This window comes from Papilio xuthus, unplaced genomic scaffold (assembly GCF_000836235.2).
Source record: "Papilio xuthus unplaced genomic scaffold, Pxut_1.1 DF828177.1, whole genome shotgun sequence".
In the NCBI taxonomy this organism is placed as follows: Eukaryota; Metazoa; Arthropoda; class Insecta; order Lepidoptera; family Papilionidae; genus Papilio; species Papilio xuthus.
In genome coordinates this window covers 1,634,680-1,652,318 of record NW_013530472.1, presented here as the reverse complement: position 1 = coordinate 1,652,318, position 17,639 = coordinate 1,634,680, and the positions used below count along the sequence as shown (strand labels likewise).

General features: G+C 35.2%; 1 protein-coding gene across 2 annotated transcripts in view; it reads right to left on the bottom strand.

Annotated features, from left to right (window-relative positions):
- LOC106113621 (protein bric-a-brac 1) overlaps positions 1 to 17,639 on the bottom strand; it is a 205,702-nt gene that overhangs the window by 167,845 nt on the left and 20,218 nt on the right. The window contains exon 2 of one of the 2 annotated variants that reach the window (XM_013306456.1): positions 16,820 to 17,516. In XM_013306456.1, coding sequence (XP_013161910.1) covers positions 16,820 to 17,491 — 672 coding nt within the window. In that variant the 5' untranslated portion in view covers positions 17,492 to 17,516. Of the gene's footprint in view, positions 1 to 16,819; positions 17,572 to 17,639 lie in introns of those variants that run through there. The other variant, XM_013306457.1, reaches the window with a different exon arrangement.

Here is a 17,639-nt window from a genome sequence, read left to right as displayed (position 1 = left end):
CTTTAACACTTATGTGAATGTAACTTATTTTATTATTCCGCACAATTAAATATAACTAATTTAAGTTTTGCAAACAAGATTTAAAAACATTTATGTACTTAATAAAATTTATTCATAAGATCGTAGTTTGACATATTCTATCATTAATCGTGTGGTATGAAGGGGATCTTTCGTCGGGCGGCGCTCAATTTACCTTACAACCTTCTAGGGCTGTGGGCCCGAGCGCGAGGAGATCGGCCTGCCAACAGATGTTTATGTCAAATATCGTAGATAACACTCAAACGTGCGGCTCATGACGTAACGTGTTAACTGCTCCATTCAACTTGTCGCGAGCTTTTACTTGGCAATACTTCTCCATACATTGTGTAAGCAAATATTTGTTGTTGAAAAATAAACAAATGTACAGACTGAAAACCATAAGGTCTTAAGCCGCGGAGAAAAGTCTTTCTAACTTTTTATTTTGGCACCAAGTATGGTACTTCTAATGCGACAGTTTGGATCGATTGGTGTATCACTGTTGTTAGATATCTCCATAACGGGTACATGGATATTGCTGAAATCTGGCTTAGAATTAGAAAATAGTCTGGAAGGACACATAGGCTATTAATTAAGACATTTTTAATGTCAGTGAGCGTAGTCGCGCGCCACAGCTCGCGAAATTGTTATACAAAGTTTATCTAGTTGATCAGTCGCATTTCGTATAGTATAAATTGTAACTTCAAAAGTTTTATCTCGAATTAACTGTTGTTTTAATAAAATAGGTTTATACCTCATGTTTAAAATCAATGCTGAATTCATTAACCCAAATTGAAATCTGTCTATCGCCTATCAACTGAGGGTGACTAATATGTTTGATTTAAATATTTAAAAAAAACATTTAAATTACATGAGTGCAATACATGTCCGATATGAATGTTGGAACTCTATATAATTTCAGGCAACTTGACAGCCACGCAGATGCGCCAAAAAATCAGTGAGAAATTCATAATTAAAAATGGAATAACGTCATAAATAAATGTCCTACGGCGTGTAGTCGAGCGGCGAGCGGTGATGTCCGCGAGCGCCAGGAGCCTTCCCATCGGTATTTAATATAAAATACTTTCAATAAATTCTGACAATCAGGCAATAATGAATTAAATTAAAAAGCGAGCCGGCCAACGGTCGTCGGACGTTGTTAACATTTCAAAATGTTAATTTCATAAACATTTAAAGGAAAAAAAAAAGTTGAATTGCCTCGCGTCCGCGACACACTCGAGAATAATATTCATAAGGAATATTTTAATTATAATAATGTTGTGTATTGGAGATGTGTAATACGACGAACAGGCCGACAGAGCTTATCGATGTGGCGAAATATATATGGATATAAACATTGTATTTAAAAGGTGGGGTCCGAGACAAATAAGGGCATAATAACAAAAAGATTCCGTACAACCTTTATTTTAAAAGTATACTGTAGACTAACGCTCTTTAATAGCAACATGATTTATGTTTTACCAAGACAAATTAATTGGTTTACCTTAAGAATTTCAAAATTTCTTTTTGGGCTTTTGACACAGAATATAGTCATGTCTATTTAAATCTAGAAAATCTTTTATAGCATCTCTTCATACATATGTTTGTTAAATTATTTAGTGTCTGATCATATCCATATATTATCGAATAATAAGAGAATATTCGGTTATTCTAAAGCAAGAACGTAGTAAGCTCTATCAAGTGATAAAATCGATTTAATTAAAAGTTTGCGTAACTCTAAAAGATTTCGATTGATTTGTCGATATAATGCTATATAAATATCATCCGATGTCTCGGTATTCATAATCGACTTTAAGTTATCGAATGGAATGTAGCGACCGATGCCTTTTAAGTGTTGAAATATCGTGTTGATTAAAAATATATATATACTCTTGTCTTGCGCACTCACTTTGAGAACTAATATTTATTCTTTTCGCATACGAATTATGAATATTACAAGTTTTTGTTTATAAAACACATTATTGCTAAGACCAAGTTATTAAATAATGATATGCGAAATATTTTAAAACTTGTTGTTGGCACTTATCTCCAGAGTCAATATTTCTTATAGTAAAAGGTATACTCAACGACTGGATTATAGTACGTTAATTCTTAATTAACTATTTGAAATACATTTCTTCATTTGCAACAATTTATAAAGAACTCAGTAATAAGACTTGTATATTTTAATTGCAATTGGGCACTTTACATTTTCAATCGTATAGTATACTAGCTGTCGCTCGCGACACCGTCCGAGCGGAATTACAAAAGTAGTAGTCTGTGTTTTGTTTCAGACCATGTATTACATCTAAGCCAAATTTCAGCGATACCCATAAAGCCATTCTCGAAATAACTTTAAACAAACATCCATCCGTCCATCAATTCAAATATTCGCATTTATATTAGAGTAAGATAGTTTACAACCGACAAGTATATTTTTGTTCATTTTGAAAATGACGCGCAAGAAAGGTGTGTCGGGGCCATGCGAAATGGGAATCCTTGATCTCTACGATAGGATAGCTATGTAGGCCATATAAATATTAGATTATCAAATGATTATGTAGAGATTATTATATTATGTAGCACTATCTTGTTTAGATAAAGCGTTGCACGCGTCCTCTGAACACTGAAAGTCAAACGTGATCAGCCTGTAATAAAGATATAAGCAAGTTATTGTTGGCTTTAATGATTTTGCATTACTATAAAAAGCGGAAAAAAATAAAACTTTTGCCTTTTGTTATTTCACGTGACATTTAACTGGGTATTTCCATGATACGTGGTAAGTAATCATCATGTTATTCATTCTTAAAGTACGTTTGACTTTTTTTTTAAAGAGATTGAACAATAAAAATGTGGCTACCTATTTAACAAACTGTCTACTTCCTATTTAGCGATTATAACAACTATAAACAAAATGTTCCCTATCATAGAACATTGAATCAGTTGTAAGGGTGGCCGAGGAAAACGCAAGAGGGTGTGGGAAGGTCGAGCCGCGGATGCGGGGGGCGAGGTATGGGGAAAGGGGGGGAATGTTTGACAACAAAATTCTGGCGGTTCATTGACTTGTGAGATTTTCCTGCGCACTTTAATCTTCTTTACATTTTTTACGGACTGTTGTTTTTATTCGTACACTAATGCGTTATTGCCACATCCAGAGTTTTTTTTATAAACTAAACGAGATTTATTAAAAGAATATTTTTCTGTATAATATCAGAATATTTAATTTCTATGAAAAACGAACATTAATAATTAAGTTTATTTATTAAATAGCAAATCCTACTAATATTCTAAATGCTAAAGTTTAGATGGATGGATGAAAAGATGGATGTTTACTTGAAAATAACTCCGGAGTCACTCAAGGGATATTGATGTTATTTGGCACAGATGTAGAACATATAGTCTACTTATTAGGTTTTTTATTTCCACGCAGATGGAGTCGTTAGCGACAGATAGATTATAAAAGTCCGTCATTGAATTTCTAACTCCTTTAAAATCGATCTACCCCATTAAAGATGAACAGGTGTCGAAATCCAAACATAAAAGAGAGCGTTACCGATTATAAAAGAACAAGCCTATCTGTAATGATCCTATTTGTTTTCTTTACTTTAAAGTTAAAGACGTAAGGGCGAGGCGAACGTATTTGTTATTTAACGTAATGTATTAGATGTTGCGTCGCTTAGAAATAGATCACAAAGGAGTTTGTTTAGGTTGTCTCGGGTGAAACTAATGTAGTTCACGCGGCTGCGTTTACACCGAGCGCCGGACTAATAGACCTATGAACGACTAGACTAAACAAGCGTCCGTCTTTCTCTACAACTTTTTGGACTTAGATATCTTGAATCATGATTTAATAAAAGAGAAAAAAAGAGAATGCGTATTAAATTCATAATTATAGAATGGTTACTTAAGCTATCGTTTGTTGTAGTATTCTCATAATTCTACACTAAGCGACTCACTTAAGGACTCTAAGTGCTGAAATAAATCACAACACGAAAGATGTTAACACACATTCTACTCTAATTTTTAGAGATAGTAGGAATTGCATTGAAATTTGATTTAGAAATATCATACGGAACCTTAACTTCAATACAAACTTTTTTAGTCTGTTGTTATAAAAAAAAAGTAGTTAAATACCATTTCATTCTGTAGAATTATTTTATCCGGTCTTTATTTAAGACAATTTTATTTAAATTTCAACCGGTTATTATTCAATAAATAATCAACTAATTGTACATCGGACTTCGCATATGCGCTTGCATTAACGAAAACCAGTTTACGTTCTGCATTTCTGTTCACATATATACATATGTGTAATTGCATTTAGGTTATAATATATTAATTAATTATTCATTAATATAGCTATCGCCCGCGACTGCGTACGTGTGGAATTAAAAAACTTAATTAGTAGCCTATGTTAACACATTATAAGAGATATGGAATAAATCCAGACAAGTTTCTAAATATATGAATTTCAGTGAAATCTCTATAGAGGAAAACTATCCAAGTATTAAGTTGGTAGTCTAAGAAGAAAACAAAATCTGCGTTATTTGGAAAACTGGATTATTTTAGGAATAAAGTGTTACAATTTACTGCTAAACTTAAAACAAAATCATCATAACGTTATTCATAATGTATATTACAAGAGCTAATTATTAAAAACCTATATTTAAGTTAAGGTCTCATTTAGAATTGGAAAGCGTAAAAAATTGTTAACATTAATGATTAGATTAGAAAAAATAAAAATAAATACTTAGGCGAAGAATACAACTAGGATAGGACAATAATGATAATTTTTTCAAGCCAGATTACAGGTGACAATGGAAACGTACCTTTATACTTCAAAAGAATAACGTGGGAGTAGGGATGTTGCGCGGGAGTGTTTTATAATAATTTAAAATAATATCAGGCGTCGGATTTACCGCTAATGCGATTGACGCTTTCGTTCCATTCCGCCTTAATTATATTTAAATTATGAAATTTAATACGTATTGTGTGATTAAAATTATAATTTTAATCCAACTTTCCGATTGTAATTTGCTGCCGTCCGATATAATTGCATTTAGTTAAATTAGCTGAAGCTTAACTTTATTCGATGTTTTTATCATTTTTATAAAAATCACAATTGTTTAAGCTAAAAGGGAAGAGATATAATTTTAGAAACTTATCTTTTCTATCCTTGTAAGATAACCTATGTTAATAGAACTAGGAACAATCAAAATGCTAATCATGGCCATCGTATCAGCCTTTGATCGATCGTCACTGCCGCAACCTTGACCAGGCGATGCGTCCATCGTGAGACTAAAGTAATCAGCCAAGCTTTGCCATCAGATCAGTTATTAAATGTAGGTTAAGGAATTGACTAAAAGTGTGAAGAACGTTGTTACCAATTGAATTAATAAATATATTGTTTAACGTACTATATGGTCTTAATATAAGAGTGATAATTCAACATGTTTCAGTATTGTGACACAACAATTTTAGAATCTTAATGATTGTGTAACTCGTGGTGAAACAATTCGTGACTACTTTTTAAAGCGACAAAGACAAAAAGTATGGTCTAAAGATTAGATTAAACAATAAAAAGCTTACTATCTTATATTTGATCGTTGATAATCTCAATACTGTGGAAATATTACCGCCATAATGCTTGCACGGACACTTAACTAAGGCTAAAACAAACGAACGATTAATTTAGCAACGTAAGCCACGTTATTAGAATAACACCATTACTCAAATTATATTGGATAACATCTGTAAATTGATTATCTACCATATACCGTACTCCTCCAAAACGGCTTAACCGATTTATATGAAACTAGCTGTCGCCCGTGACGCTGTTCGCGCGGGATTAAAAATAGATTCTCGGACCTACTCAATATGATCACAAAATTTCATGAGAATCGGTCAAGCCGTTTCGGAGGAGTAGGGGAACGAAAATTGTGACACGAGAATTTTATAAATAAGATTTTAAATGTATACTCAGTAGGTCTGGGAATCGGCTACTATCTATTTTGTAACCCGCGCGGATATAAATTATATATGAAATTAATAAGGCTAATAAGTTAAGCCGGTTACTTCGTCACTATCCGAATTCCTTTTAGTGTTTTTTTACAAACGAACTATCAAATCCTGCCACCATTTTGTCATACCTAAAACGTAACTGAATTTCGCAGTACATGAAAATAAACGAATACACAGACTTGGTAAAATGCATACCAACGTTTGTGGACAAAAATATATACGTGGAATACTCAATAATACTATAGAGCTGGAATTGTCTGAAAAACTGGAAAACGCCTAAAATCAAATCCTGTACACAATAGTCAAAAGGCTGCGAAAATATTTCACTGAAATTCCGTACATAGCTTGAATTTATGGTATGCAGTACGATGTGAGGAATTCGCAAAATAATATGGTATGGTAAAGGACTCCATTACAATAGACGCACACGAAACACGTATGCATTTTGTTTTGGTGTGAATGTATGAACTCGTGTTCGTCCCGAACTTTCTAGACCATTTATAATACTTTTTTACAACCATTTTACTGTGTAAGAGTAGTTAGTTTGAAAATCATGTTGTCTAGGTTTTTACGAAACCGACAAAAGAGAAGAAACCATGGAGCTGGACCTGCGGGAGCTACAAGCGATGGACTGGTAGGAGAAGGCGCAGGACAGGCGACTTTGGCGAACCCTTGTCTCGGAGGCAAAGACCCACTTTGAGTCGATGCACTTAGTAAGTCAACATGTAGAATGTTATAGTATCACAAGATTATTACTCTACTCTTGCGAACAAAATGCATTACGAAACATGTATCGGATTTGGGATAATACTTGATTACGCTGTACAGCACTTTCCTTTGCTCCATAAAATCTAAATTAAAAATAGATGGGGATTTAAAAAAATGGTCATAAAGGATTTGTATTTCTTTTACAAAGCTCGAATTCTAGCTGATGTACGAATGCTGTTGAAGAAAATTGAGCGTGCAGTTTTTGTGTGCGAGATTTTAGGATCTTAGCAAAGAGAAAAATACGAAAGCATTTCCATTGAAGTTATTTTAATTTTTATCCGTTTGCTGTTTTTACGAACTTCAATTTTGTGTTTTTTTAAATAACACTTTTAATTGTGTTGTTACTTTCATCCTCATTCGATAGAACGATTAAAGTAACACTAAATCAGCGCCATTTATCTTTGGTTTCTGAGACGTTTTCTATATAAAACGTATCGTCCTCTCTTTGACATAACAGAGACAACAATATGTTTTATACAAAGGTTTTGGTCTCAGAAACCAACGAGTAATATTTTTTTAAGTTATCCGCTAAAAGTTGTCGAAGTCGGTCACACGCGCGACATTTAGTTTCGCGGCATTATAAAAAAGAAGTGTTTAAGATTAAATAAGATCCCTAAGTAAATATTACAATATGAAGAAGACAAAACATTGTTATCGCTAGCGGCCTTTCTAAATTTGTCTAATGCAAACATCGGCCATTCTGTCGTAATTAAGCTATGCATACATACGCCGCTTATCGCCTTCATAGTTTTTAATTTAAAACAACACAGATAAAACTCGAAAGTACCATTTCATGTGAATTAAGGCAACTTTTTTGTTTGCACCGTCGACTCTCGTGACCGGGCGTGTGTCAATAGCTTTATAATGATCTTCATGCACGTATTGCCATTACACTGTATAAAATATATTGCCCTCACTTTTACATCTATATGGTTAGATAGAGCCAGCAATATTGTAATAACCAGTACAAGGATCTAAATATCAGAAAAAAAATAACAGCTGTATTGGAAAAATACTCAACATCATATGAAATGTCTACAGTAAACAAATTAAAAATTTCATCAATAAAAAAAAGTTTTTATAACCTATAAAGCCGTCCATGTCCTTAAAAGAAAGAATCAAGCGAAAAGTTCACGGCCTTTTAAAGTTCACTCGATACGCAATACAGTATGTTGTGGTGTGATAAATCTGTCAAGCAGAGTTGATATTTGTTTAACAAGTCACAGGGTATCAATATTAATGGATAAGGTTCATTTACTAAATAACACATATTCAAAAATGGCAAATCCTATGCAAACCGGTCGAGGAATTTATTCATTCTATATTGATGTTTATTCGCTCATTTCATCGGAAATTTCGAAAGCTATGCGCTAATTAAATGTTTTTGATTACACTCTGTATTTCTAATGCTCTAAAATGATTTAGGTAATTCATGTCGATCAATTGCATACATTGAAGTACCATTTCGTTTCATATTCTGATCAGACCTTTTACACTATGAAATACCTAACTATAATTACATTCCCACCGCTTTAACTATAAAAACAATTTCATAAGTAAATATGGAAAGAACTATATAGTTTTTTAAGAAATCAATGAGGACTAAGCTTTCGAAGAGCTCGGTAACAATAAAGAAGTAACAGCCCCAGCCAAGGTTCCTGAGGGAGCCTTCGAGTCTTGTTACTCTTAAAGCTGTAAGCCACTTCGAGCAAACAGTGACTACTCAGTCACAAAAAAAAACAACGAGGATATTAATGCGGTAAGTAGCGTTAGGCTTCTACAACTTTTTCAAGAACAACTCACGGAAATTGGATACAAATAATCAAGATTTCAAGATGTTATTTATAATTTATAACAATAAAAGTAGCATTCAAAACATTAGCCATACAAAAAGTGCCAGCTAAAATATTTACAGGCAAAAAATTGATAGTAAGGCAGCTGAGTATCCTTTGAGCGTTCGAAACTGTCGATAATAACAGGACAAATTAGTTAAGTGAAATCTATAACCGTATTCGTCGGTTATTCTATTAGTTAAGAATGTGGCATGTCCGTGTTTGCCGGCTACCGTCTCGCGATCCCAAGCAAGTAAACACCGCACCATCTTTTTGTAGACCTACCTTAAATACTAGACGTTGTTATTTGATAAGACATAGTAAACAGTAAATAAAATTACACAAATATGCAACATCTGCTACATGTAATAAACAGGATAAGTGTCGTGCTTTATGAAGTTTCCTTTTTACTTTCTGCAGTCCTGGTATTTGAGCTTTCCACTTCTACAAAAAACTTCATAGTCTTCTCAACTACTTAACGGCCTTCAATTGTTTTAGTTGATATAATTTGTTTACTTAATTTTCTTAAAATGTAACGTATTAGGTTTTTGGGAATGAAGCATTTTTGATAAAAATTAAATGTTGATTTTTTAGAAAAAATGTTTGAAGTTAACTAGTTTTATCGTAAATTAAATTATAATTGGAACAAGGCAGTTACTTTAATTTGTTTCTACATAACTTTAAGAATTATCAAGACAACCGTATCTTTATGATAATAAAGTGATATAATTTTAACAGGGTGCCGATTGGTACTCGTGCAGAGAAAACACTGCAAAACAAAATTATCGGCCGTCCAATATAAATTACTTTCTCAAACAGCGTGAGTTTTAATACTCGATACTATATATTTTTAATTTCACGCACGAATAAATATTAATTGCGTAGTTGCACGAAAAAAAAAACAAAACGTAACACAACGCGATATTAAATATTATGATTATAATTCCCGCGATAAGTGTGAAGAAGTTATATTTTATATATAATTTACAGCCGTTATTAAATGTTAGAAACCGCAATGTTTTATGGGATGTTTGTTTTAATTCATTGGACTCTATTTTTGGTTTAAGCATTTACATGCACACGTTGCGTATAAAGTGATAAAAATGAACTGTTTGTGTAAACAAAACAGTTTAATAATTTATTATATTTAAGAAATTAATATATTCCGAACACGTGAAATAATTTTACACGTTTTAAAAGTAGTTACCGACCTATAGATACTATCGCTATTTATCGCTATTAAGAAATATAAAATTCACATCTCGTAATAAACGGTGAATACATCAAGCAAAGTCTAATGAAAGAGGCTAGTTTTAGAATGTGGACTTCAAGAATTAGACAGAGAATAAAATAGACAAAATAAAAATGCGCTTTTTCTAACTTACTCTCTTAAGAATACTTATGATTTTCTTCAAAATCTGATTTGTATAAAGACAATTTATTTAGACAATATTTTTAAATACTTACATTTCAATATTTATTAAAACCGCACGTGTTCGGAGCATTAACATCGTTTAATTCTTTAATTATGGAAGGCTGGTCGAGCCTTGGCCCGCGACGTGACGTCACCGGCTTAGCTCATATGGGCTTATTCACGAAAGGCCGCGAAAACGAGGCGGAATTGAACGCTGATTCACAACCATTACAAATATCATTACCCTTATCTTTACGAGCAATGAACGACGATTGTTTCCAATATTTGAGCCTTTACGTTTGCCCGATAATGCCTTTAGTTTGGTAAGGGCGAACGATTCTATTCCTAAAGGCAATAAAGTTCATTTTTCTTTTACGAATATTATCGCTTTTTGTTAAAGAAACATCTAATGGGCAAAGCTTTAGGAGCCGCATATAATCCTTTAATATTATTGCTAAATCTTGATTTTAATTATTAATAAATTAATCAGATTAGTATTTACATAACAGTAGAAAACAGTGGTAGAGCCCGCTTTAACATCTTCGCACGAATTGGCCCGGCTCACCCGGTGAAATACCACGACCACACAGAAGACAGGCGTGAAGTGGAAGCAATTCCGCATTTCGTCTGATGAGTGTGCGTCCCGGAGGCCTAATTTAGTCCTCTTTCCATTCCCATTCTTTTTCTTATAAGGAAAGGATGGGAAGTGGAAGTGGACTTTCCGGATGAGAAAATACATGGGAAGGGAAAATATTTCCTTTCTGTGCATTCTCTCCTCCGTCGATTAAAGGTAGGCAACGCATATGCAATTGCGTATGTATATGGGCAACGATCACTTCGCTATTTCAGCGATTTCACGTGGGCGCTCGCTCGTTTGCCACCTTATGACATAAAAAAAAAACTTTTACTAAAGCCGAAAAAGTTATTAATTATTTTGTTCGCATGAAGACAAGAATTAAAAACTCATTAGTACTTATCTGAGAATCAACCTTATGTTCGTTGAGCTTTGCTGTGATTTAGAAGTCATACTTACTATCTATAAGCCATAAATCCCCTTACGATCGCCCTCTTGTGCGCGAAATTGTCATTAAATATTGAATACTAAATGAAAAAATGCTATTCCTATACAATGACTTCGAACCTATAGGCCGTGACTCAGTAAGGGCGTCTATTAGCCACCGAGCTAGTTAGTAATAATTGCTTATGCATCCGTCTATGTCACATGTGTATAATTTCATGCTTAATTTAATAATTTACAAGGGGCTTTTCTATTATAGATATAGGAAAACAAGCAAGAGACTATCTTATGTAAACTCATCCTCATAGTCCACACTGAGTTTAAAAACAGGAACATTTAACAGAAATTCATTAAATTAATTTGCTTTTAGCATTTCCAAAAACTTTATTTTGCGTTACATTATTTTTGTTTAAGCCATGCCACCACACAGACTTTTGCATTATCAGACGGGTTTTGCGGCTATAATCCTCAGTGTAGACTGACCCTCAGGCGGAAAAGTGTTAAATCAAATAATTAATTAAAAATAATTATTTGCGCTTTTGTGTATATTTCACTCAATGGTGAAATGAACTTTCGTTACCATTCTGGTTAGAATATTTTAAATGTTATGAGTTACGTTTAAATTTAATTTTCATAAAGACAAAATGACTTTCATAAAGACTAATATTTATTAGTCGCAGCGGTCGATCTAGACTTGGAATTAGGAAGCTACATTCCGGGTACTTTTTTAATAGTACCTAAGCTCTAAGAAAATTCATTTAGCAAAGTGTATGATTACCTTGTCCAGTTACGATTCACCAAAAAAGAAATGATAAAAAAATTGTATCGAGAATTTATTGTTTTCATTTCAAATAAATATGAAAAACTTCGAGATATTTCATAACAAAGGTATTTTCATAATTAAAGTAAGTTCCTTATCAAGAGAGCATAGCCGGTGCACCACGTGACACGCTCATTTCAATTAACGCGCGTAATTAAAATTGTAAGTAAAAAAATATAGTATTAGCTACGAGATTAATTTATGTCGAGCGATAAGAGTATTTACTGAGCCACTGTTCGATTAATTCTGTTAACGTTGGCAATGTAGGACCCATATTGTTACCTTTATCGTTCCTCTTCTGTTCATTATCAAAAGATATTGTGACCCTAATTGAAAATTATATAACCCTAGCAAGAAAAAAACTAACGTCTTTCCTTCTAAAGAATAACCAAAAATGATCGTCGTAAAGTGTCAACAAGCTGAAGAATTGTTATAACATTGTCTGCGTTTAAGTAAAAAATAATAATAATAAGAATCGAAACAATTTGCTGTCTCTTTTTTGCAAAAGGAGTAAGAAGGATAAGGCTATGTTTACATCTGTTTACAAAAACAACAACAAGAAAATTAACAAACATTCCGGGAAAAAAGCGTAACGATTTAAAGACGGAATAAAAAACAAAAATTAAGTCAATATTCTTAAAATGTTGGCTAATTTAAGTAATCAACCTTAAACTTACCTTAACCTTAACCTTAAATGTGAATAAATGAAAATTATATACGTATTTGTAAAATAAGAAAGTTATAAGAGTGATTAAATATTTTTCCATCCTAAGTTGCCTACAATCGATATTCAGTGCGAATAAATACATTTATGAACTTATAAGCTGAATTATTAATGAGACCCGGTTTTTCTTACTAAAGTTTTCTAGTACATTCATGCACAAAAATGTACAAATAAATGCGATCAAAAAGATACAATCAAAACAAAGAAAGAAAGGTGTTCTATAAAGGTGCGATAAAATGCCACTTAACAAACACGAAGCGAGCGCAATATTAACGCCCCCCGTACAACGTACAAGTACTTCAATAAGGCAAACATTAACTTATCTATGCCGATTGCATTGCTAATTGTACTCAAACAATATCCTTTTGTTAGAAAGACCTAGTTTTGGTCGCAAAATACTAAATTATAGCTGCAACCCGTTCGAACAATGGCCGGCCCGAGTTTCAAACGATTTCATATTTTCTTTCTTTTATACGATATACGATAATTTTATTTTGTACCTGTGTGTGGAATAGAATAGAAACAAATACATAGAAGGGGCTGGAACTGCGGTGAGGGAATAACAACTTAATCAAATGAATGTTCGGAATTTTATAGTCCGTTATTTTTCAAATTACCTTTAGGGTAAAATAAAATTCGAAATCAGAAAGTCTCACAAATACAAAAAAAACAATTAAATAAAACATTAGTCATGTACCTATTATCATAGTTACTAGAAATACAAGAGATAGTAATTCTAAAATGTCTGCACAAAGAAGCAGTGAAACTATACTTCATATAGACTCAAGTATTATATTCTCATCAATGAACTTGATCAAGAAAACAAATGAAAATCAGACGCACTTTGTAAATCCAGACGACAACTAATGAATAAAATCTCACAGGCAAATTTTGCGAACGTCAGTCAAAAGGGTTAGGTACGTACTTTGGGATAAACAACTTTATATTCAGCTACATATTGCACACGAAAAGGACACATTAAGTATGCATTTATGACAGTCGATTTTCATTGTCAAAACACTGCTGCAAAAACAAATTATCATCCCTCACATTGTATTTGAAGGAATTGAGAAAACAATATTTTTTATGCAAGTTTTTCGACAGTGGAAGTCTACGGTGAGATGGTGCGCGTGACATTCGGCATTGGTGAGAGGAAGATCATTCATAAATGCATACTTAATGTATCCTGTTGATGTGCAATATGGATGTGAATATAAAGTACTTGTTGTTGCAAAAACCTTATGTTCCAGACAGAAGTAGTCACAAACAAGATAACCGAACATATCAGCAGCGTTTTACATTGGAATATTGAGTACTAAACACATGTACGCAGAGATTTCATGTTTTGACATGACAGAGACCTTGCACGATTTTTTTAGACCTATCGCTCGTTAACAAGGTAAAGATACCTACTTGATGTTATTTTCGAATACTTTTTTTTTTATCATAAGGTGGCAAACGAGCGATCGGTCACCTGAAATCGCTGAAATAGCGAAGTGACAGTTGCCCGTTGACATACGCAAGTCCCATGCATCCTCTCATCCGGAAAGTCCACTTCCATTTCCTATACTTTCCTTATAAGAAAAAGTGTGGGAAGGGAAAGAGGACTAAATTAGGCCTCCGGGACGCACACTCATCAGACGAAACGCGGAATTGCTTCCACTTCACGCCTGTCTTCTGTGTGGTCGTGGTATTTCACCGGGCGAGCTGGGTCAATTCGTGCGGAGATGTTAAAGCGGGCTCTACCACTGCTAAACCACTAATACCACTTACTAACCTTTTAAAACAAAGAACTCTTAAGACTAATATATACATATCAACAAAATTGTAGTGCTTTTATGTGACATTGAAAATAATATATAGATGTGTTACATATGCATTTGTGTAGCTGATAAAGACAAATGTAGTGTTAAAGTTTATGTTTGTATGTCTGTCTGTATATCTTTACGCCAGGCCGCTTTGTTCTGGATAATCTCCGAAACGGGTGATCTGATTTTGATTGGACTTGGACGGGTTGGGATTAGGGAAGGAAGTTGATGCACGCGGGCATATTATGGGCGATTTTTTTAATTATGCGCTAACGAAGTGCCGTGGCTAAATTGGTTTTAATATTAAAATAGCAGTAGTTTCTCGCGAGTAAAAACTTACTCCAGTTTGGTGTAATCCGTCCTAGGAATATTTTTTTTAACTCAAACTTTTAAGATAAATTTAAATTCCTTAGTACTTCGAAAAAACACACAAACTACGCGTATAGTTAGTTGTGTATGGTAACCGTCAAATATAATACAAACATTAGCTTATTTACTTCGTAACTTTGAAGGCAGCCATAAAAAAGATATCAAAATTACAACTCGCGAAATGGATACTGTATCTTTATTTATAATATCTGCCTGTACTACTGGGACGTGGGTGTGAGTGCTTTTATCATTCACAAAAATGCAATGAGCGAGCCATAAAGCTATAGAAGAAGCAGTTAAGGAAAATTTTTATCTTTTTAGTTTAAATACCGCAACGTAAAATAAACGCAACAGCCATTAAGAGCCGCTCGGTGTGTCCGCCGCTCGCTCACAATGATTTAAGATGCCATTTTGTTTCGAGTATTTTTATATTATTATCATTACATTAATACGTGAAGTTTAAACTTTAAGGAAATTGCGTGAATGGAAGAACATAAATGACACAGTAAAAATTCTAGTCTATCTTTCCTGTTGGCGTAATTAAATAATTAATTTGTAGAATAAGTGCATAAAGGTATTTTAAAAAAAATCTTTGATTCGTGGTCGATTTTCTATCAATGGGCTTACTAATTGTTGTAAAATGATATTTTACTAACGGTTATACGGTTACATTTCGAACGCGCATTTAAGGGAGCTGTGTAAAATACGTTTAAAATGAGAATTGATAATTCATTATCATACGCCATCTTGTGACGTCATAATTTTGGAAGCGAGAAAATAGGTAGGAGCCGTAAAAAGATTTTAAAAATATTTTGCATCCGAATATCCGGTAAAAAAATATTTACGGATATTTTTTTAATTAATGCTTCTTTTGACAAAATTAGATGCACATATTCTTATGTTCTTATTTGAAACGCTATCTTCAGCGTCGATATTAGAATTAAGAATTTTTTAATTAATATCCCTTTCAGTGCTGCCAGCTTTACATACTGCCTGTTCTAATTAAGCTTACTCATATTGTAGCTAATATTGGAAACTTATACGAGTGTTAGGATTAATCTTTTAATTTAATAAATTACCACGACTCAATATTATAAGGTCAAGAATAACCTTCATACAAATGTCTTAATATAAAGATTTACGTAGGCGAGAAGGGTTTTTATATGATTGCCTAATTAGACAATCATAAAAATTACTTTATTCTTCCAAATACCAATTTACGATTGTTTATTATTCGTGAGGGGGTAATTTTTTATGATAAATTAATAAAATTTTGTAAAAACGATATGTAATTTAATATTTTTTTTTGTATTACACATCTTCCCCGTCTTTTAATAGTTTTAATTAGATGATTAATTAAGAGCATACATCTTATAATAATTGATTTATACATTAATTTACCATTCAACATTGTAATTAAGAGCGAAACGTTGACGAAGAAACAATGTAAGGCGTTCAAACTACGACCGTCGAGCAATGAGCGAAAGGAAACAGAGAAACTTAGGCGCTCGCTCCTGTGTCCCAGTTCCCGGCGTGTCCTGCCCTGTTAAATGCTTTACTTTACTCGTATAGAGGTTGTTTGACATTGACACCACCAAAGCTCTTACAACATTGTTATTGTGTGTAGTAGACTTTAGTACTTCATGTTCTCAAAAGTTTCAGTTTTACGTCGATCGGGTGCGGATCATTTGTGGATGTAGGAAGTGTGGTCGTGAAAAGTGCAAACTTCACGTTGCTAATAACAAAACACACCAAGTCCACGGTACACAGTAATTTTCATATTAGACGCGGAGTGCGGGCCCGAAATAAATTAATTACGGAACACGATACGAGGTGGAAAGTTTGGCGAGGGAGAGGAAAGAGCGCGGGGCGCCGCCGGGGGACAGGCGAGGCGGGCGGAGGGCGCGCGCTGCGACGGCGGGAAAAGTTTGTAAGTTGGTGCGGACCGCGGCCTGGCGCTCCGCTTGGCCTTAGCCTCGGCGGCGATGCGGTGAAGGTGCAGCTGCAGGTGCAGGCCTGTAAGTACTCACCCGTTCCTCCTCGCGGATCATCTCGGCGATGCCGGGGCGGATGTCGACGTCATCAGCATGCAGCGGTGGCGGCACGGGCGCGTCCGGCGGCAGCAGGTGGTCGGGTGAGCCGTGTGCGCCCAGCGGGCCAGGATCTACGACGCGCCGGCGTGCTTGCCCTGGAGACTCGGGTTCGTGGCTGCCAGCGCGCTTGGTACCGCGCGCTTCGGCGGCGGCGGCTGTTCCCGCGGGCCCCGCGCCCCCTGCACGCAGTACGGCCGGCTCTCCGCTCACATCCGTCAACCCGCGCACCTTCAGCGTCTCCGCTACCTTAAGCAGTGCCGAAATCTGGTCCTGAGACACGTTAATCTCTCCGCGGTACATGAAATCCACCACCGCCTTCAGGTCGCAGTATTTGATGTCGCGCATGATGATGATCGGGTGCCGGCACGGATTGTCCATGAACAAGGTCTGGAAGTATGGGCTGCATGCGGACAGCACCACCTTATGAGCCTTCAGGCTGCGGCCCTCGCACGCGAGAGTGACATCGACGAACGACTCCGTCTGCAGGAGTTGGTCGAAACAGTTCGCCAAGTTGCTCTGGTAGTTGTTCCATCGTAGACAAAATTGCTGGGGCGAGCCGTCGGCGGCATCGCGGGCGTCCATAGGAGCGGGTTCCTCCTCGGCCGGCATCGCTTTAACGGCGGCGTGCTCGCATCTGCAACGAACGCGCTCGATGTAAATAGGCGCTATGCGTGCAACGCGGGCGGCGACTCGCGAGGCACTGAACGGAGGCGCGCGGCGGTGGCGCGGGGCGCGGTGCGAGGGCGGGGCGCTGGCG